Raw genomic sequence first — 23,025 nt, 5'->3', positions numbered from 1 at the left:
ATGATTAATATCGTTAGCTGGAATGTCAGGGGAATAACGAATCCTATAAAGAGAACTAAAATAATTAAACATCTTCAGGATTTGAAAGCCGATATACTTCAAGAGACATATCTAGGCCCAAGTGAAATTAAGAAACTTGAAGGTAAATGGGTGGGAGAAGCCATAGGTAGAGGAACATCTAAATGGAAAAAAAGTTGTATTATTTGAATTAAGAAAAATTTGAGATGTGAATTAATTAGCACCGAGTATGATGATTCAGATAGATTGATGAGAGTTCTTCTGAAGATGGGAGAAGAGAAAGTGAAGATTTAGAAATATCGACGCCCCAAATATCAATAATGAGAAGGACATTTTCTATAAGGATCTGGATATTGCACGACGAAACAAACACAAAAATTATAGCAGGCGATTTCAATACAGTAGGTGATCGAGAGATCGATCGACTAGCCGGAACTTCCCCTCACACTACAGAAGAAGTAGTATTCAATTGTTTCATTAATAATACATTACTAATTGATACATGGAGAGTGCTGAACCCAGAGGAAAAGGACTATACGTATTTCTCCTCACAATATAATTTGCTTTCTAGAATTGATAATATTCTAATTACTAAGAATTTATTACTTAGAACGGAAACGACAAAGATTCACAAAATAATAATATCTGACCATGCTCCAATTAGCCTTATAAAAAATATTTCTACAGCTATTTTCGACAAGTCAATACTGGCGTTTCCCCTTAAGGATCAACAATTTATCAAGACGCTTAAAGGCGCATGGGAAGAATATTCTATAAACAATAAGGAACATCTAAGAGACTCTATACTGTTCTGGGAAGCAGCTAAATCTGTGATGAGGGGAAGTATAATCTCTTATGTAGCCTTTAAAAGGAAAAAAGATAACGAAGGAATTGACAAAAGTCAGTAAAGATTACCATACTGCATATGAAACATATAAGGCCCACAACAACTTAACTAATAAAATCTTAAAGTTTGATAAAAAAAAAAAGCTTTATATCAATATTATTTGCATAGGATGGCTCAAATTTCAAAAACAAAAAAAGACTATGAATTGTATAGATAAGGTAACAAAGTGGGTAAATATCTCTCCAACTTAACTAAAGGGGTACGTAAAACAAATCATATAAAGTTACTGAGAGATAAAGATGGTTCATTAAATCACAATATACATAAAGAGATATTGACTAAATACTAGTAGACAAGGAAAATCCCCAAAAAAGGTCTAATTTAGGGTAAAACTGTGTTATTACCAGAAAACAACAGCTAAAAAGTAAAAAAGATTATTTTTTTAGTAGTATTTTCAGATTTTAAGCCTAAAATTTCTAATTGTTTATAAAAATGATATAAAAAGAAACATGCATTGTCTACGGAAAAAAAACATTGCAAAAATCACGTCTCTAGACCAACAAATAAAAACGTTATGGCTGTTTAACTAACGCGTGCTAAAAATGGCTTGTCACGATCCGTGGGTATGTGGATCCACTAGTCCGCACCGCCGTAGCGGAGTAGCAGCTGGCCAACAACAGTCCTAGTACAAGAGCACTTTTGATAGTCAAGACAGTAACAGAGGCTCGGCACAGATAAACTTGCAGAAACCAGACGTGGTGTATATCAGCAGGCGTGACCGGTGGCACAACACGACTCCAACTCTCTAAGGCACAGGAACAAATATAGCACGGGATACAGGCTACAGGTAGCAGAGCACGGGAACAACGGGAACAGGATAACACTAAGGGACCATTTGCTACGACTAACATGGGTAAACACAACAACACTCTGCCAGTGAGTGAAAGGGCAGAGCTCTTTTTATTGCCCAGGGTGATCATGGGCTAAATACAGATTTTACTCATGTGTGTGCACTGGCTCTTTAAGGCCGGACACGCGCGCACCCTACAGGAACAAGTGCAGCTATGCAGAAGTGAATGTCGGCGTCTCTCAGGAGGGAGATGCCGCCCTGCACTTACTCGTCCATGGCTGCGGCCGTCGGGGGGCAGGTAAGAACGACAGTCCGCGGCTGTGGACGTTACATGGCTAAACGGTGTCTGGTCCTGAAGGCTCAAAATAGCCCTGACCTGAACTGGTTAAATATTTTATTTTAAATATAAAGTATGCTTTATTAAATCTTTCAATTATATGTATCAACATGGCAAAAATCTGCAATCTGGGAATGAGACATATATAAAATTTGTACCAAAAAGAGATAAAGATCTTTCAGATCCAAAATCCTATCGCCCGATTACCCTCATCAATGCCGATATCAAAATCTACACTAAATTAATGCCAACTAGGTTAGCAAAAGTGATATCGAGTTTGATTGGTCCACATCAAAATGGCTTTATAAAAAGGAAGGAATGGGGTGAGAAATATAAGGAAAATCTTGGCACTCAATGACTGGGCCAGGGTCAGGCCGCAATCGAATCCAAGGGCTGGAATAATCACATTTGATGCAGAAAAAGCCTTTTGATAGAGTGGCCTGGCCCTGGCTCAACCTGGTGCTTATAAAAAATGGCATTACTGCTGGAGTCCCGGAGCAGAGCATCAGCTGATGCTCTGCTCCGGGACTCCAGTGGCAGGAAACCCCTGAAGTCACTGACCAAATGTCGGAAGCAGTGCTGGAGTCCCGAGCAAAGCGCTAGCTGATGCTCTGCTCGGGGACTCCAGCAATAGGCAATGTGACTGCTCCTTGCAGTCATGCCATTGATAACACACCGCCACGAACAGCACAGGAAGCCAGCCCTCAGTCACGTGGGGCCGTATCGGCGCGTCATCAATATTAGAAAAGCTCCAGGACTTCCGGGAACAATTCACCGGGTTTGAACGGCACCATTTAGTACTGAATTTTAAATGAAAGTATATTAGTAAGTCACATAGTCACATAGTTTGTACGGTTGAAAAAAGACACATGTCCATCATGTTCAACCAAGGGATGGGAAAGGGGAAGTGGGATGGGAAAGGGGAAGTAAAAAATTTCTACACATAGGAGCTAATATTTTTTTGTTCTAGGAAATTATCTAAGCCTTTTTTAAAGCCATCTACTGTCCCTGCTGTGACCAGCTCCTGCGGTCGGCTATTCCATAGATTCACAGTTCTCACGGTAAAGAAGACTTGTCGCCTCTGCAGATTGAACCTTTTTTTCTCCAGACGGAGGGAGTGCCCCCTTGTTTTTTGAGGGGGTTTTACATGGAACAGGATTTCACCATATTTTTTGTATGTGCCATTAATATATTTATATAAGTTAATCATGTCCCCACTTAGTCGTCTTTTCTCAAGGCTAAATAGGTTTAGTTATTTTTATCTTTCCTCATAACTTATTCTCCATGCCCCTTATTAGCTTCGTTGCTCTTCTTTGTATTTTTTCCAACTCCAGGGCATCCTTTCTATGAACTGGAGCCCAGAACTGGACTGCATATTCTAGATGAGGCCTCATTAATGCTTTGTAAAGTGGTAATATTACATCCCTGTCCCGCGAGTCCATCCCTCTTTTGATACACGACAATATTATGCTGGCCTTTGAAGCAGCTGATTGACACTGCATGCTGTTATTGAGTTTATGATTTACAAGTACACCCAGATCCTTCTCAACAAGTGAATCCGCCAGTGTAGCGCCCCCTAGGACATATGATGCATGCAGGTTGTTCGTACCCAGATGCATAACTTTACATTTATCTGCATTAAACTTCATTTGCCAAGTGGACGCCCAAACACTTAGTTTGTTTAAATCTGCCTGCAATTCATGAACATCTTCCATAGACTGAACTATATTACATAGCTTGGTGTCATCTGCAAAAATAGAAATAGTGCTATTAATCCCATCCTCTATATCATTAACCCCTTAAGGACACAGCCTGTTTTGGCCTTAAGGACACAGCCTATTTTTCCAAATCTGACATGTGTCACTTTATGTGGTAATAACTCCAGAATGCTTTTGCCTATCCAAGCGATTCTGAGATTGTTTTCTCGTGACATATTGTACTTTATGATACTGAAAAAATTTTGTCGTTAAATTCAATATTTATTTGTAAAAAACACCAAAATTTAGAGAAAATTTGCAAAAATCTGCATTTTTCTAAATTGTAATGTATCTGCTTGTAAAACAGATAGTAATACCACACAAAATATTTACTAGTTAACATTTCCCATATGTCTACTTTATGTTTGCATCGTTTTTTGAACGTGCTTTTATTTTTCTAGGACGTTACGAGGCTTAGAACTTTAGCAGCAATTTCTCGCATTTTCAAGAAAATTTCAAAAGGCTATTTTTTCAGGGACCAGTTCAGTTCTGAAGTGGCTTTGAGGGCCTTATATATTAGAAACCCCCTATAAAACACCCCATTTTAAAAACTGCACCCCTCAAAGTATTCAAAACCACATTCAGAAATTATTTTAACCCTTTAGGCGTTTCACAGGAAATAAAGTGAAATTTACAAATTTCAATTTTTTTTTACTAAATTCATTTGTAATAAATTTTTTTTGTAACACAGAAGGTTTTACCAGAGAAATGCAACTCAATATTTATTGCCCAGATTTTGCAATTTTTAGAAATATCCCACATGTGGCCCTAGTGTGAAAATGGACTGAAACACCGGCCTCAGAAGCAAAGGAGCACCTGGTGGATTTTGGGGCCTCTATTTTATTAGAATATATTTTAGGCACCATGTCAGGTTTGAAGAGGTCTTGTGGTGCCAAAACAGTGGAAATCCCCCAAAAGTGACCCCATTTTGGAAACTACACCCCTCAAGGAATTTTTCAAGAGGAATAGTTAGAATTTTTAGCCCACAGGTTTTTTGCTAAATTTATTGGAACTGGTCTGTGAAAATGGAAATCTACTTTTTTTCTGAAAAAACATACGATGTTTTCATTTTTACAAGGAATAAAGGAGAAAAAGCACCCCAACATTTGTAAAGCAATGTCTCCCGATTACGGCAATACCCCATATGTGGTAATAAACTGCTGTTTGGACCCACGGCAGGGCTCAGAAGGGAACGAGGGCCATTTGGATTTTGGAGCGCAGATTTTGCTGCATTGGTTTTCGGTGCCATGTCGTGTTTGCAAAGCCCTGGAGGGACCATAACAGTGGAAACTCTCCAAAAGTGACCCCATTTTGGAAACTACACCCCTCAAGGAATTTTTCAAGAGGTATAGTTAGCATTATTAGCCCACAGGTTTTTTGCTAAATTTATTGGAACTGGTCTGTGAAAATGAAAATCTACTTTTTTTTCTGAAAAAACATACGATGTTTTAGATTTTACAAGGAATAAAGGAGAAAAAGCACCCCAACATTTGTAAAGCAATGTCTCCCGATTACGGCAATACCCCATATGTGGTAATAAACTGCTGTTTGGACCCACGGCAGGGCTCAGAAGGGAACGAGGGCCATTTGGATTTTGGAGCGCAGATTTTGCTGCATTGGTTTTCGGTGCCATGTCGTGTTTGCAAAGCCCTGGAGGGACCATAACAGTGGAAACTCCCCAAAAGTGACCCCATTTTGGAAACTACACCCCTCAAGGAATTTTTCTAGGGGTATGGTGTGCATTTTGACCCTACACGGTTTTTGCTGAATTTATGGGAATTATGCCGTAAAATTGAAAATCTAATTTTTTTCTAATAAAATGTAGTTTTAGCTCAGACTTTTTAATTTTTAAACAGATAAAGGAGAAAAAACACCCCAATATTTGTAAAGCAAACTCTTCTGAGCACAGCAATACCCCATATGTGGTAATAAACTGCTGTTTGGACACATGGCGGAAGTTAGAAAGGACGGAGCGCCATTTGACTTTTGGAGCTCAAGTTTTGCTGGAATGGTTTGCAGCACCATGTCACATTTGCAAAGCCACTGAGGGGCCAAAATAGTGCAAACCCGGCAAAAGTGACCCCATTTGGGAAACTATACCCCTCGTGGAATTTATCTAGCGGTATAGTGAGATCCAGGAAAATATATATAAGGGTTGGAAGAATACTAACCTAGCGGTAAAATATGAGACATTAACCCCTTCCCCCTTTGGCCACTTTTGACCTTCCTGACAGAGCCTCATTTTTCAAATCTAACATGTTTCACTTTATGTGGTAATAACTTCGGAATGCTCTTACCTATCCAAGCGATTCTGATACTGTTTTCTCGTGACACATTGGACCTTATATTACTGGCAAAATTTGCTCGATACATTCAGTATTTAATTGTGAAAACCACCAAAATTTAGGGAAAAATTGCAAAATTAGCATTTTTCTAAATTGAAATGTATCTGCTTGTAAGACAGGCAGTTATACCACACAAAATTGTTGCTAATTACCATTTCCCATATGTCTACTTTATGTTTGCATCGTTTTTGAACATCCTTTTATTTTTCTAGGACGTTACAAGGCATAGAACTTTTGCAGCAATTTCTCACAATTTCAAGAAAATTTCAAAAGGCAATTATTACAGGGACGAGTTCAGGTGTGAAGTTACTTTGAGGGCCTTATATATTAGAAACTCCCAATAAGTCACCCATTTTAAAAACTTCACCCCTAAAAGTATTCAAAACAGCATTTAGAAAGTTTCTTAACCCTTTAGACTTTTCACAGGCATTAAAGAAAATTAGAGGTGAAATGTACACATTTTTTTTTTTTTTGCAGAAATTCATTTTGAATCAATTTTTTTTTTTTTTGTAACACAGAAAGTTTTACCAGAGAAACTCAATATTTATTACCCAGGTTCTGCAGTTTTAGTAAATATCCCACATATGACCCTAGCGTGGTATTGGACTGAAGCACCGGCCTCAGGATCAAAGGAGCACCAAGAGGATTTTGAGGCCTTATTTTTATTGGAATATATTTTAGCCACTTTGTCAGGTTTGAAGGGCTCTTGAGGTGCCAAAACAGTGGAAACCCCCCAACAAGTGACCCCATTTTGGAAACTACACCCCTTGAGAAAATTATCTAGGGATATAGTGAGCATTTTGACCACACAGGTTTATTGCAGAAATTATTTGAAATAGGCCGTGAAAATTAAAATCTAAATTTTTTCAAAGAAAATGTAGGTTTAGCAATTTTTTTTTTTTCCACAAGGACTAAAAGAGAAAAAGCACCGCAAAACTTGTAAACCAATTTCTCCCGAGTAAAACAATACCCCACATGTGGTCATAAACAGCTGTTTGTAAACACGGCAGGGCTTAGAAGGGAAATTTGGATTTTGGAGCTCAAATTTAGCAGGAATGGTTTGCAAAACCCCTGAGGGACCAAAACAATGAAAACGCCCAAAAAAGTGACTCCATGTAGGAAACTACACCCTTTGAGGAATTAATCTAGGGGTGTAGTGAGCATTTTGACCCCACATGTGTTTCATAGAATTTATTAGAATTGGGCAGTGAAAATAAAAACAATCCTTTTTCTTCAATAAGACGTAGCTTTAGCTCAAAATGTTTCATTTTCTCAACAAATAAAGGAAAATAAGCACCCCAATATTTGTAAAGGCAATACCACATTTGTGGTCATAAACCTCTGTTTGGACACACAGTAGGGCTCAGAAGGGAAGGAGCGGCATTTGGCTTTTGGAGCGCAGATTTTGCTGGATTTTGCTTATGATTTACAACTTTTTGCACAATAAAATTACTTTTGTAAAAATAATGTATTTTTTGTGAGAAACATAAAGTTTTAACTTTTGACGATGGAGCTGTATGAGGGCTTGTTTTTTGCGAGACGAGCTATAGTTTTTATAGGTACCATTTTTGGATACATGCGACTTTTTGATCACTTTTTATTCCAATATTTGTAGGGCAAAGTGACCAAAAAACAGAAATTCTGGTATCGTTTTTTTACAGGTTTCATTTACGCTGTTCACCGCGTGCAATACATAACATAATATTTTTATATCTCAGGCCATTACGGTCATGGCGATACCAAATACGTATGGTTTATTATTATTTTTCAATAATAGAGCACTTGATAAGCAAAAGGGCGATTGTGTTTTATTTTATTACTTGAAACTTTTATTATGTTTTCAAACTTTTTTTTTTACCTATTTTTATACTTTTTTATACTTTTTTTTACACTTTTTTTTCAAGCCCCACTCAGGGACTTGAAGGTCCAACTGTCTGCCTTTTTTTCTAATACATTTCTCTACCTACGTAGTGCAATGTATTAGATCTGTCAGTTATTCACTGACAGCAAGCCGATTAGGCTTTGCCTCCCAGGGGGGCATAATTGGCTTCTGTAATGGCGAAGCAGGAGGCCATTGGGTCTCCTGTTGCAAAAGCAGCAGTCGCCAGCCCTGATTGCATGTCAGGGCTGGCGATCTGCTAGCAACCTCTAAGATGAAGCGATCGCTGTATCTAAGGGGTTAATGGCAGGGATTGGAGCTAACCCCGGCTCCTGCCGTTACAGGTGGATGTCAGCTGTAACATGCAGCTGACATCCACCACTGATGACGCCGGCTCAGCTCCTGAGCCAACGCCATCTTGCCGTCGGCTACGGAAGCCTTTCAGGCTCCGCCGCTGGGTGGGTCCTGAAAGTCTTCCATGCTGGGCCGACCAAGAGGCCAGTATTAGGCCTCCGGTTGCCATTTTAGCCACTGGAACAATTCGGGCAGAGCTATAATTTAATTGCTGGGTTCAGATGAGCTGCAAACATCTTGAATGCAGCGATCGCTTTTGATCGCTGCATTTAAGGGGTTAATGGCGGGGATCGAAGCTAATTTCGGTCCCCCGCCATTAAAGCGGATTTTAACTGTAATACACCGATGACATCCGGCAATGATGGCACCGGCTCAGCTTCTGAGTCGGTGTCCACCATTTGTCGTATTGATAAGGCAAAATGCGGGAAGCACTGGCTTTCCATGACGTATCCATACGGCAAATGTGGGGAAGGGGTTAAGAGAACTTCAAGTTTATACTGATTTCAATATGGGGTTTGAACATAAAAAAATCGAGTTGTCGAAATCCCGAGACCAACAAAGTCCAACTGAAGCATGTCCAAAGTGCTGACTTCTCAAAGCTGGAGTATGGCATTCGTTGTGTAAGTGTCCATAGATCCAGATCTTTCGGGGCCAAGTAGTCTCATTTATTAATACTGTAGTAGATAAGACCTTAGTTATGAATCCGTGGGCTCTCGTCTAACAATGATTTAGAGTCATATGAGATAGAAAAAAAGGAGAATTATTATGCTACTAGTATAGAAAACCCGTTATACAGATTTGTTTGCAAAAGGAATGATGAAGTATTTGTAAAAACTATTATAAAAAAATATAAGTATATTTTAAAACCTAATTACCAAAATTTTAAACCTAAGAAAAAATGTGGAAGCGTTTTCTGAATGATAAATTATTCACCCAGGGTAAAAGACGTGGACCTCCTTCCGCTTGTTACCCTATAATGTAGTAGGTGTTACCTGCAGTCCTATGTAACACCACAGATAACACAGTGATAATTCTCTGAGTACAGATAATGTAGTAGATGTTACCTGCAGTCCTATGTAACACTACAGATAACACATAGTCATAACTCTCTGATTGCAGATAATGTAGTAGTGATACCTGCAGTCCTATGTAACACCACAGATAACACAGTGATAACTCTCTGAGTACAGATAATATAGTAGTGATACCTGCAGCCCTATGTAACACTACAGATAACACAGTGATAACTCTCTGAGTACAGATAATGTAGTAGTGATACCTGCAGTCCTATGTAACACCACAGATAACACAGTGATAACTCTCTGAGTACAGATAATGTAGTAGTGATACCTGCAGCCCTATGTAACACCACAGATAACACAGTGATAACTCTCTGAGTACAGATAATGTAGTAGATGTTACCTGCAGTCCTATGTAACACCACAGATAACACAGTGATAACTCTCTGAGTACAGATAATGTAGTAGATGTTACCTGAATTCCTATGTAACACCACAGATAACATAGTGATAACTCTCTGAGTACAGATAATGTAGTAGATGTTACCTGCAGTCCTATGTAACACCACAGATAACCCAGTGATAACTCTCTGAGTACAGATAATGTAGTAGATGTTACCTGCAGTCCTATGTAACACCGCAGATAACATAGTGATAACTCTCTGAGTACAGATAATGTAGTAGTGTTACCTGCAGTCCTATGTAACACCACAGATAACATAGTGACAACTCTCTGAGTACAGATAATGTAGTAGTGTTACATGCAGTCCTATGTAACACCACAGATAACACAGGGATAACTCTGAGTACAGATAATGTAGATGTTACCTGCAGTCCTATGTAACACTATAGATAACACAGTGATAACTCTCTGAGTACAGATAATGTAGTAGTGATATCTGCAGCTCTATGTAACACCACAGATAACACAGTGATAACTCTCTGAGTACAGATAATGTAGATGTTACCTGCAGTCCTATGTAACACCACAGATAACACAGTGATAACTCTCTGATTGCAGATAATGTAGTAGATTTTACCTGCAGTCCTATGTAACACCACAGATAACACAGTGATAACTCTGAGTACAGATAATGTAGTAGATGCACACACAGAAATATATACACATACAGATACATACTGTATATAGGCACTTAGACACACAAATACACATACACAAAGACACACAAACTGGAACTAATACACACACACACACACACAAACACACAGAGACACAGACAAATAGAGGCACAAACAACAGACAGACTGAGCACTCACATCTCCCTCCTCATCACCTTCTTTCAGGTCGGGCTGTGGGCAGAGCTAACTGTGCCTCAGACACCACGTCCTTGCCAAATATATATATGATTGGTATTGACAGCGAAGAAGACTATCTTGAATGCTTGGTTAAAACCCCATAAACCAACTTATAATGAGTTCTTAAATCTCTTAAAGTTTTTTACTACATTAGAATAGCTACATATTTATCAGAGGAAGGAGTCCAGAGCAAACCCTGATGAAGTGTGTATTTGACAGGCAAGCATATAAAACTTTTTTGACTGAAACCACAATATGGTTTTTTTCTTCTTCGTGCGCTCAAAAAGGGAAGTTAGGGGTATCCGGTGACTTTTATATTGATACCAATGTTCTTGTGAATTTCCCATTTCGGCGTGACTTTGCAGTACATCATCTTCTTTCTACTTATTTCAATGGGAAGTTACGCTGTTTAACTTCATTATTTTCCTAGCATGAAGCCCCTCGGCATACTTGTGTTCATTTGGAGTGCTGTACACGCTAAGTGTCACTGTTATGAGGATCCTGTTGCTGTCACTGTTATGGGGATCCTGTTACTGTCACTGTTATGGGGGTCCTGTTGCTGTCACTGTTCTGGTGATCCTGTTGCTGTCACTGTTATGGGGGTCCTGTTGCTGTCACTGTTATGGGGATCCTGTTGCTGTCACTGTTATGGGTCCTGTAGCTGTCATTGTTATAGGTCTTGTGGTCGTCACTTTTATTACTGTCACTGGTTCACTGGACCTATACCTGTCACTGCTATGAGGGACCTGTGCCTGTCACTGTTATGGGGTCCTCAAATTGTTACTTTCATAGGGACCTGTAGCTGACACTGTTATGAGGTCCTCTAGCTGTCACTGTTATGGGGACCTAGATCTGTCACTGTTACAAAGGACCTGTAGCTATCATTGTCATGAGGAACCTGCAGCTCTCACTGTTAAGGGGATCCTGTGGTTGTCACTGTTATGAGGAAACTATAGCTGTCACTGTTATGAGGGACCTTTGACTAACACTGTTATGGGGTCCTCTAGCTGTCACTGTTACGAGGGACCCGTATCTGTAACTATTATGAGGGTCCTCTGACTATTAGGGTATGTGCACACACACTAATTACGTCCGTAATTGACGGACGTATTTCGGCCGCAAGTACCGGACCGAACACAGTGCAGGGAGCCGGGCTCCTAGCATCATAGTTATGTACGACGCTAGGAGTCCCTGCCTCGCTGCAGGACAACTATCCCGTACTGTAATCATGTTTTCAGTACGGGACAGTTGTCCTGCAGCGAGGCAGGAACTCCTAGCATCGGACATAAGTATGATGCTAGGAGCCCGGCTCCCTGCACTGTATTCGGTCCTGTACTTGCGGCCGAAATACGTCCGTCAAGTACGGACGTAATTAGTGTGTGTGCACATACCCTTACTGTTTTGAGAAATCTGTACCTGTCACTGTTATGAGGGACTTGTGTCTGTCACTGTTATGAGGGACTTGTGTCTGTCACTGTTATGGGGACTGTTAAAGAGAGAGAGATAGTTTTCCATTGAGCTATATAACACCAAAGTATACAGTAATTTCCCTCCAGTGGCAGCGTCAGGCAGCCAGAATTTTAACATTTAACTCTTTGGTTGTAATGAACTGTTTTCTGGGTCATGCACTAAGGCTGGGTTCACACGACCTATTTTCAGGCGTAAACAAGGCATATTATGCCTCGATTTACGCCTGAAAATAGGGCTACAATACGTCGGCAAACATCTGCCCATTCATTTGAATGGGTTTGCCGACGTACTGTGACTGTACCTGTCATTTACGCGTCGTCGTTTGACAGCTGTCAAACGACGACGCGTAAATTGACTGCCTCGGCAAAGAAGTGCAGGACACTTATATACATTATATGCATGACTTAAGGTATGTTTGATGCTTCCGCTATCTACGACCTTACACCCCCCAAACCCCAATAAGAGACCACACATGAATTTTGGTGTAAAGGCCACAGCAGCCATTTATTAAACACACCTTTTTTCTGAAAAAGAGCATAACCATAAACACATCATAACTCCATGATAACATCCTGCTCTATTTCCCAACTCCAGATAAAGGATCCTTGAAGGCACTTCAATCATTAAACTCCATCGTTTCCTTATTAGGTCTGGACCCCTTACCCTACAGCCGTTCTGCACCTGACCCGAGGGCACCAACCATGTCCAAGACCTCTCTCTCCCTTCCTGGGGACCCTGCCCATCAGGAATATATATGAGCTGGGTAACCACTCCCCAGCCCCTCCAATACTATCCCGGGTTAAACGCCCCGAGTTCTCTTCCAACAATCTCCATTGTTGCTTCTCCTTCTTACCATTACGTGCCTCCAAAGACCCCTCCTCCTACCGCCATTGCTACTGTGACAAAAAAAAACCCCAACCGACAAATTCCCATAAACAGGAGAAAAGTACTGGGAGGGCGGGCGGGACAAAACTTTCTCCTGTTGTCCAGCGGGAAAGAAGGCTGCCTCTTCCCCGCATGGACTTATATACTTTATTCTCCACCCACCACATATAGATACATTTTGCCCCATGCCCCTTTCACATAACCCTCCAATCCCTATAAATATAGCCTAAAACATAATACCTAGAACATAATAGCCTAGAACTCCCAAACACCTAGTCATGCGCTTCCTTCATTACGGCTGCGCCTACATTACGCTGGGCTTACTGGACACTTATATACATTATATGCGGGACACTTATATACATTATATGCGGGACACTTCTATACATTATATGCAGGACACTTATATACATTATATGCGGGACACATATACATTATATGCAGGACACTTATATACATTATATGCGGGACACTTATATACATTATATGCGGGACACTTCTATACATTATATGCGGGACACTTATATACATTATGTGCAGGACACTTATACACATTATATGCGGGACACTTATATACATTATATGCGGGACACTTATATACATTATGTGCGGGACACTTATATACATTATATGCGGGACACTTCTATACATTATATGCGGGACACTTATATACATTATATGCAGGACACTTATATACATTATATGCGGGACACTTATATACATTATATGCAGGACACTTATATACATTATATGCGGGACACTTATATACATTATGTGCGGGACACTTATATACATTATATGCGGGACACTTATATACATTATATGCACGACACTTATATACATTATATGCAGGGCACTTATATACATTATATGCAGGACACTTATATACATTATATGCGGGACACTTCTATACATTATATGCGGGACACTTATATACATTATATGCAGGACACTTATATACATTATATGCGGGACACTTATATACATTATATGCAGGACACTTATATACATTATATGCGGGACACTTATATACATTATATGCGGGACACTTATATACATTATATGCGGGACACTTCTATACATTATATGCGGGACACTTATATACATTATATGCACGACACTTCTATACATTATATGCGGGACACTTATATACATTATGTGCGGGACACTTATATACATTATATGCAGGACACTTATATACATTATATGCAGGACACTTATATACATCATATGCAGGACACTTATATACATTATATGCAGGACACTTATATACATTATATGCAGGATACTTATATACATTATATGCAGGACACTTCTATACATTATATGCGGGACACTTATATACATTATATGCGGGGCACTTATATACATTATATGAGGGACACTTATATACATTATATGCAGGACACTTATATACATTATATGCAGGACACTTCTATACATTATATGCGGGACACTTATATACATTATATGCGGGACACTTCTATACATTATATGCGGGACACTTATATACATTATATGCAGGACACTTATATACATTATATGCAGGACACTTATATACATTATATGCGGGACACTTCTATACATTATATGCGGGACACTTCTATACATTATATGCAGGGCACTTATATACATTATATGCAGGACACTTATATACATTATATGCGGGGCACTTATATACATTATATGCAGGACACTTATATACATTATATGCAGGACACTTATATACATTATATGCGGGACACTTATATACATTATATGCAGGACACTTATATACATTATATGCGGGACACTTATATACATTATATGCAGGACACTTATATACATTATATGCAGGACACTTATATACATTATATGCAGGACACTTATATACATTATATGCAGGACACTTATATACATTATATGCAGGACACTTATATACATTATATGCGGGACACTTATATACATTATATGCGGGACACTTCTATACATTATATGCGGGACACTTCTATACATTATATGCGGGACACTTCTATACATTATATGCAGGGCACTTATATACATTATATGCAGGACACTTATATACATTATATGCGGGGCACTTATATACATTATATGCAGGACACTTATATACATTATATGCAGGACACTTATATACATTATATGCAGGGCACTTATATACATTATATGCGTGACACTTATATACATTATATGCGGGACACTTATATACATTATATGCAGGACACTTATATACATTATATGCAGGACACTTATATACATTATATGCGGGACACTTATATACATTATATGCGGGACACTTATATACATTATATGCAGGACACTTCTTTGCAACGTAATTTGAGCCGTTCTTCATTGAAGTCAATGAAGAGCAGCTCAAGATTTACGAGCGTCAAAGACGCCTCGCATAATGCGAGGAGGAGCTTTTACGTCTGAAACGAGGCAGTCTGTCTTTTCAGATGTAAAAGATACTTATCGTGTGCACATACCCTAAGGATTACCTAAATCTACATGACCAATTCTACTGGAATAGGCATTGGAGGAGAGGGGAGCCTTCTTTTAGATTATAAGAAATAACAAAGAGAAATTATGAGTCAAGATAAAGATGGCTACATGCGTAGGTGTGCGCAGCTTTACTATACACTACACAATTCCACTAATTTCCTCACACTGTTTTACTATATTTTGTTACTAAAGGGACAATAAAAGTAAAGAACATTGCAACGGAAAGAGCGAGAATTGACAGCAATGTGACTCTTCTGTGCCAACTGATGACCCCCGATCCAAATGTTGTACAAATCACGTGGCAGAAAGAATCTGGCAATTTTACCGGTACCGTGACTACCAGCAGTAAGGTTTATGGGCAAAAAAGACTTGGTTACTACTCAAATCGGACAAAACACTTTACAAACAGCAGTAATGTCTCAGCAATCACCATCAGCCACGTGACCCTGGAGGATGAGGGATGTTTTAAATGTATCTTCAATCTGTTTCCATTGGGGGCTTCCTCTGGAACAATCTGCCTCGAAGTTTATGGTAAGAGTAATAATATAAAGGACTAGAAATTAACATGGGGGGCTATGGATGATGAATGACACTATATGGCAAATGTATGCTTCAGGAAACACCAGTGAAGGAAATGTCAATGTATGGACAGTTATTGTTAGAGCTTCCCGATGCTGCAGAGGCGGCCGTATCCCCCGCTACCATAAGACCTTTACAGCTTTAGTTCCCGGTTGCTTTCAAAGCAGCCGTACTTTCCGGCTGATATCTCTGTCCAGGAAGCTATATCACTGGAGATTTCCTGGGGTAGCCCTAGTGATGTAATTGGCCAGTTGTGTCACTGGGACTACCCCAGGCAAGACTAGGAAAAGCAAGGTTGGATCCAGCACGAAACATAAGATAAAATGGAAAGGAATTTCCAAGTTTAATGGGCCAATAATTTGGCTGGTTAAAAATCAGGATCTGGGTACACAGCGTGACATCCTGTTAGTGTAAGGAAAAATTGTGATGATGGTTGAAAGCCTACACGTTTCAGACGCTGCGAGCTTCAGCCATGATTAAGGACGCTCGCAGCGTCTGAAACGCGTAGGCTTTCAACCATCATCACAATTTTTCCTTACACTAACAGGATGTCACGCTGTGTACCCAGATCCTGATTTTTAACCAGCCAAATTATTGGCCCATTAAACTTGGAAATTCCTTTCCATTTTATCTTATGTTTCGTGCTGGATCCAACCTTGCTTTTCCTAGTTCTGTCTACTCAACGTGTGCCGACACGAGGACCCGTGCATGATTTCCTAAAATCATATATACTACAAAGGTGAGCTGGAGGCTTCTTTCTTTTTCTATTCGTGTTTACCCCAGGCAAGCTCCAATGATGTAGCTTCCCCAGTCAGAAATAGCAGTCGTGGATTCTGGCTGCTTTAAAGGGTAACTAAACTTTCAGAAAACTTTTGACATGTCAGAAGTTTTGATCGGTGGGGGTCCAAGCACTGAGACCTCCACCGATCGCTAAAATGAAGCCACAGAAGCACTCGGATGAGCGCTGAGCCGCTTGGTTCCTGGTCTGCTTTTCTCGTAAAGCCAATGTAACGGTGTATGGATTCAATAGAATGTCTATGAGTCCGTATACCAACTGCTCTGCTCTCCTGGAAAAGCCGATCAGAAACTAAGCGGCTCAGCACTCATCCGAGTGCTTCTGTGGCTTCATTTTAGCTTTCGGTGGGGTCTCAGTGCTCGGACCCTCACCGATCAAAACTTCTGACGTGTCGCTATGACGTTAAAAGTTTTCTGAAAGTTTAATTACCCTTTTAAGTTATTGCAGTCTTGGGGGATATAGGTTCCCTGTGCAGGTGGCATCTGGAGTCCCCGGCCATAGCTCTTGCGATGCTCTGGCTGGGGACTCCGGCATTGTAATGCCTCTGACATCACTAACCATATTTGGACAGTGACGTCAGAATCTTCCCCAGGCACAGCGCTTCAGGTATAGCTCTGCCCGAATGGTTCAGGCGATGTATCCAACTGTATGCCACTTCATGCCTAAATGGTGATATACAGATGTGGCAATCTATAACTTGTCTTTTGAGGACATCATGAGAATCTATAGAGCAGTGAATATATATACTACCGTTCAAAAGTTTGGGGTCACCCAGACAATTTTGTGTTTTCCATGAAAACTCACAGTTATATCTGTCAAATGAGTTGCAAAATGACTAGAAAATATAGTCAAGACATTGACAAGGTTAGAAATAATGATTTTTATTTGAAATAATAATTTTCTCCTTCAGACTTTGCTTTGGTCTTGGAATGCTCCATTTGCAGCAATTACAGCATTGCAGACCTTTGGCATTCTAGCTGTTAATTTGCTGAGGTAATCGGGAGAAATTTCAACCCATGCTTCCAGAAGCCCCTCCCACAAGTTGGATTGGCTTGATGGGCACTTCTTGCGTACCACACGGTCAAGCGGCTCCCACAACAGCTCTATGGGGTTGAGATCTGGTGACTGCGCTGGCCACTCCATTACAGATAGAATACCAGCTGCCGGCTTCTTCCCTAAATAGTTCTGGCATAATTTGGAGGTGTGCTTTGTGTCATTGTCCTGTTGTAGGATGAAATTGGCTCCAATCAAGCGCTGTCCACAGGGGTATGGCATGGCGTTGCAAAATGGAGTGATAGCCTTCCTTATTCAAAATCCCTTTTACCTTGTACAAATCTCCCACTTTACCAGCACCAAAGCAACCCCAGACCATCACATGACCTCCACCATGCTTGACAGATGGCATCAGGCACTCTTCCAGCATATTTTCAGTTGTTCTGCGTCTCACAAATGTTCTTCTGTGTGATCCAAACACCTCAAACTTCGATTCGTCTGTCCATAACACTTTTTTCCAATCTTCCTCTGTCCAATGTCTGTGTGCTTTTGCCCATATTAATCTTTTCCTTTTATTAGCCAGTCTCAGATATGGCTTTTTCTTTGCCACTCTGCCCTGAAGGCCAGCATCCCGGAGTCGCCTCTTCGCTGTAGACGTTGACACTGGCGTTTTGCGGGTACTATTTAATAAAGCTGCCAGTTGAGGACCTGTGAGGCGTCTATTTCTCAAACTAGGGACTCTAATGTACTTGCCTTGTTGCTCAGTTGTGCAGCGGGGCCTCCCACTTCTCTTTCTACTCTGGTTAGAGCCTGTTTGTGCTGTCCTCTGAAGGGAATAGTACACACCGTTGTAGGAAATCTTCAGTTTCTTGGCAATTTCTCGCATGGAATAGCCTTTATTTCTAAGAACAAGAATAGACTGTCGAGTTTCCCATGAAAGCTCTCTTTTTCTAGCCATTTGGAGAGTTTAATCAAACCGACAAATGTAATGCTCCAGATTCTCAACTAGCTCAAAGGAAGGTCAGTTGTATAGCTCCTCTAAACAGCAAAACTGTTTACAGCGGTGCTAACATAATTGCACAACGGTTTTCAAGTGTTTTCTAATCATCCATTAGCCTTCTAACACAGTTAGCAAACACAATGTACCATTAGAACACTGGAGTGATGGTTGCTGGAAATGGGCCTCTATACACCTATGTAGATATTGCATTAAAAACCAGACCTTTGCAGCTAAAATAGTCATTTAGCACATTAACAATGTATAGAGTGTATTTCTGATTAATTTTATGTTATCTTCATTTTCTTTCAAAAATAAGGAAATTTCTAAGTTACCCTAAACTTTTGAACGGTAGTGTATATATATATATATATATATATATATATATATATATATATACACACACTTTTTTTGTGTTTATTTTCTTATCTGTACTTGTGACCACATATGTAGGACATGTTTTATATTATTCTCTGGGGAAGAAATTCACTAACATAGCGGGACCCTTGGGAATTTTGTATTTATAGAATAATTAATATATTTTTTTAATACTTAGAGGCAAATATATTGGAGCCCAAACTGCAAGTACGTGAGATTGCCCACCATGACATTTTAGACATGTTGTACGTTGTCATCTGCTCCGCCACTGGGAAGCCAGCCCCCAATATCACATGGCTACTCCCGGAGAACCTGGATAGCGCTCCAGAAACGTACACGATTATCAACCTGAATGAAACCGAGACGGTTATAAGTAACTTTACTCTGCACATCTCTAGTATCTGGGACATGAAAGTCTCTATAATCTGTGTGGTCAATCACCCCGTCCTCAGCTCGGAGAAACGTCTATCTACAGTTCTAGATGGCACTAGTAAGTTATGGAATATTTATTTATATTTCAATTAGTAGTCACAGCAGACACATCATCTCGAAGAACAGGGATCCCTCCAGTTCCCTCATACATGCTGGGATCCCTCCAGTTCCCTCATACATAATGGGATCCCTCCAGTTCCCTCATACATGCTGGGATCCCTCCAGTTCCCTCATACATGATGGGATCCCTCCAATTCCCTCATACATGGTGGCATCCCTCCAGTTCCCTCATACATGATGGGATTCTTCAAGTTCCCTCATACATGATGGGATCCCACCAGTTCCCTAATACATGATGTGTTCAAAAGTGAACCAAGACTCTACATGGTTTGTTCCGTCGCAACTTTGTGTTTCAATTCTTAATCATGTTTGTTTGCTTCCAGTGAATTGAAACATTCTGATTTATAATCAGTCTAAAAACCTCTTGATCTAGTTCTGCTCAAAAAGCTGAGGGTTTGTTACAATGTCCAGCAGTCACTCTTCCTGATGAGCTGATAGTCAGGTCCATTAGGCACTCGGTGTGCCGCCATATGGTGCTTATGTGAGACGCAGAATACTTCCGTAATATGGCAAGCAATGTCACAATTGATGTTCTGCTGCATTCATATGGAATCCATGAGAAAAAAACTCCATGCGTCTTCTTATAAAATCGGAAGGCAAACGGAGGTACGATATAAACCTATAGGCAACTATAATGCGAATCTGTAATATGGCCTAATAGAAGACATATAGAAAGGCACTCTTCAGTGAACAACCCCTTTATCAGTGAGTGCGATGAATTAATGGGTGATTCTTAAATAATCCGACATCACATTTCTAACATTCGTTTCACAGGAAATCAAAATTCAAGAAATCCAGAGTTGAAGTTCATTTATATGATCATTCCTGCAATTTTAATTTTTGGCGGAATTGTGTTCGGAATTCTCTGGATTACATGTTTGGTCAGTAATTTACAGTTTATCTTATTTTTCACAAGACTACAATCTTACTATGGAAAGAACAATGGGGCACATTTCTTAATACTGTGCAAGTTTTAGGCAGCGTAAACTTAGACCAGGCAGTCAGAATATGCGCCAAATTTATCACAGTGGCGCACGCAGTATGATAAATTTGGCACATCTAGCTAGACATGTTAGACACTTTTCTATGAGGATGCAGATGATAGCGCCACTTAGTGGCTAAGTGACTCCATTCCTTGTGTTCCCTAAGGAAAAGGCAAAGTGGCCACTGCAGGAGTGAGGGTATGTCCACATGGGCTATTTTCGGATGTTTTTTTGGTTTGTGAACGTCCCGAAAAATGGCTAAAAAATCGGAAGCAGAACGCCTACAAACATCTGTCCATTGATTTCAATGGGAAATACGGCGTTCTGTTCCAACGGGGCGTTTTTCTACGCCTCATTTCCCAAAAATGGCACGTAAAAAGACGCCCGTGAAAAGGAAGTGCATGTCACTTCTTGGGACGGTTTTCGAGCTGTTTTTCATTGACTCTATTGAAAAACAGTTCCAAAAACGGCCATAAAAAACGAAGTGAAAAACGCGAGTTGCTAAAAAAAAGTCCGAAATCAGGAGCTGTTTTCCCTTGAAAACAGCTCCGTATTTTCAGGTGTTTTTTTATTAAGCGTGTGAACATACCCTCATGGAAAACCAAGTGATCTTCCACTGACGAACACTTGATCAATAAGGTTAGAAAGCCTGGACCTCATGATGATCAGATGATTGCCGAGGCGGCTTCATTCTACAAAAGGGTTGTCCAGTTGGGCCATCACGTTTAACGCATGTAAAATGTGCAAGTGCATTTGCCCCTTTGAAGTTAATGGGAAAAAAAAATAAAAAATCCATACAGCGCCAACACTTTTTTTTTTACTTTTGGAGCATATAAAGCTATGTTCACATGCTTAACAAAAAACGGCTGAAAATACGTAGCTGTTTTCAAGGAAAAGCAACTTGCATTTTTTACGGCCGTTTTTTGGAGCTGTTTTTCTATTTAGTCAATGAAGAACGGCTCCAAAAACGGCTAAAGCAGTGATGTGCACTTCTTTTTACGAGGCTTTTTTTTACGCGTCCGTTTTTAAAAACGAACGAGTAAAAAATGCCCCATGGGAACAAAATGCCACTTTTCCTATTGAAATCAATGTGCAGATGCTTGGAGGTGTTCAGCCCCCGCATTTTTAGCCATTTTTTGGGGCGCCGACGGCCCGAAAAATGGCTGAAAATAGCCCGTGTGAACATACCCTAAGGTCTAACAGAACGGGTTTCCCACGATCATCTACATTGCTTCTAGGAAATGTTCTTAGTAGAGCTTCTGAGGGGAATGATATCTGAACTTCTTTTTTCCCCACTGGATCCTTCCCTATTTAGAGTCGATGGGAAAAATACCAAAGAAATGCCAGGAATAAGGCCCGATGGTTATTTCTCTACAATAGTGCCCTAGAACAGTGGTCTCCAACCTATGGCGCTCCAGCTGGTGAATACTGGTAACGCATAGCACACTGGGAACCATATTTTGAAACTGGAGAAGGTTGGGCCCACTGCCCTGGCTCGACACAACATAGCTCGGTGTGACCATGTCCATAAAATACCCTTCTCTTGAGATAGGACTTAAGAAAAAATACTCATGCCCATTAATGCACTGAATTCCCAGACTGAAGAACACTACTAAGTACCCTCTCCTCCTGCTTGGCTTAAAACAAAAAAATCACATCTAAAAATGTGAATTCAACTTATCTACACCTCTCCAAACTAAAATGATATGCACCACTGCCTACCTCTGTAAATCTATGTGATTAAGTGGCAACCAAATCACATTAATAATACTATATTGTACTTTTTGATTTTAGCGTAACCGGAAACAGGTCAAGAAGCTGGAGACAAATCGCACTGAAAGAAAATTGCTGGACGTCTAGTGAGGAATGCATCTCCAGACCGAGATCGGGACTTCCAGTCGGGGACATGCTTACAATAATAGTCTCTGGTTCTTAGCCATTGTGACATCATCACAAAATATCATGAAAAACTTGTCTCTTGTGACTATAAGCACCTTGGCCTTAGGTCTACCTCAATCTGTGTAAATATTTGTTCTCCTACATGCTGGGCATGGATATTGTAAGTTGTTATGACCCTGTCTGCAAAAGTTAACTTTTTTTTTTTTTTACAAATAATGAATTTTTTTCATTTCTTTTTAAATATGTAAAAAACTGATGACTCAATGTA

At 40.0% G+C, this 23,025-nt stretch overlaps 1 protein-coding gene across 1 annotated transcript; it reads left to right on the top strand.

Annotated features, from left to right (window-relative positions):
• LOC142741919 (OX-2 membrane glycoprotein-like) lies at positions 1-22,718 on the top strand. The gene is made up of 5 exons (XM_075851240.1): positions 1-142; positions 15,773-16,111; positions 19,502-19,813; positions 21,025-21,056; positions 22,653-22,718. The coding sequence occupies exons 1-5, from the start codon at positions 1-3 to the stop codon at positions 22,716-22,718; spliced, it is 891 nt and encodes a 296-aa protein (XP_075707355.1).
• Positions 22,719-23,025: the final 307 nt, after the last annotated feature.

The sequence above is a fragment of the Rhinoderma darwinii genome, chromosome 2, assembly GCF_050947455.1.
Source record: "Rhinoderma darwinii isolate aRhiDar2 chromosome 2, aRhiDar2.hap1, whole genome shotgun sequence".
Classification (NCBI taxonomy): domain Eukaryota; kingdom Metazoa; phylum Chordata; class Amphibia; order Anura; family Rhinodermatidae; genus Rhinoderma; species Rhinoderma darwinii.
Note: the sequence above shows the minus strand (reverse complement) of the source record. Positions and strands in the feature narration are given on the sequence as shown.

Coding starts and splice junctions, on each gene's coding strand:
- LOC142741919 (XM_075851240.1), top strand. CDS start 1: ATGATTAATATCGTTAGCTGGAATGTCAGGGGAATAACGAATCCTATA. Junction 143..15,772: donor TGAAATTAAGAAACTTGAAG/GTAAATGGGTGG, acceptor TTGTTACTAAAG/GGACAATAAAAGTAAAGAAC. Junction 21,057..22,652: donor TGGCCACTGCAGGAGTGAGG/GTATGTCCACAT, acceptor TTTTGATTTTAG/CGTAACCGGAAACAGGTCAA.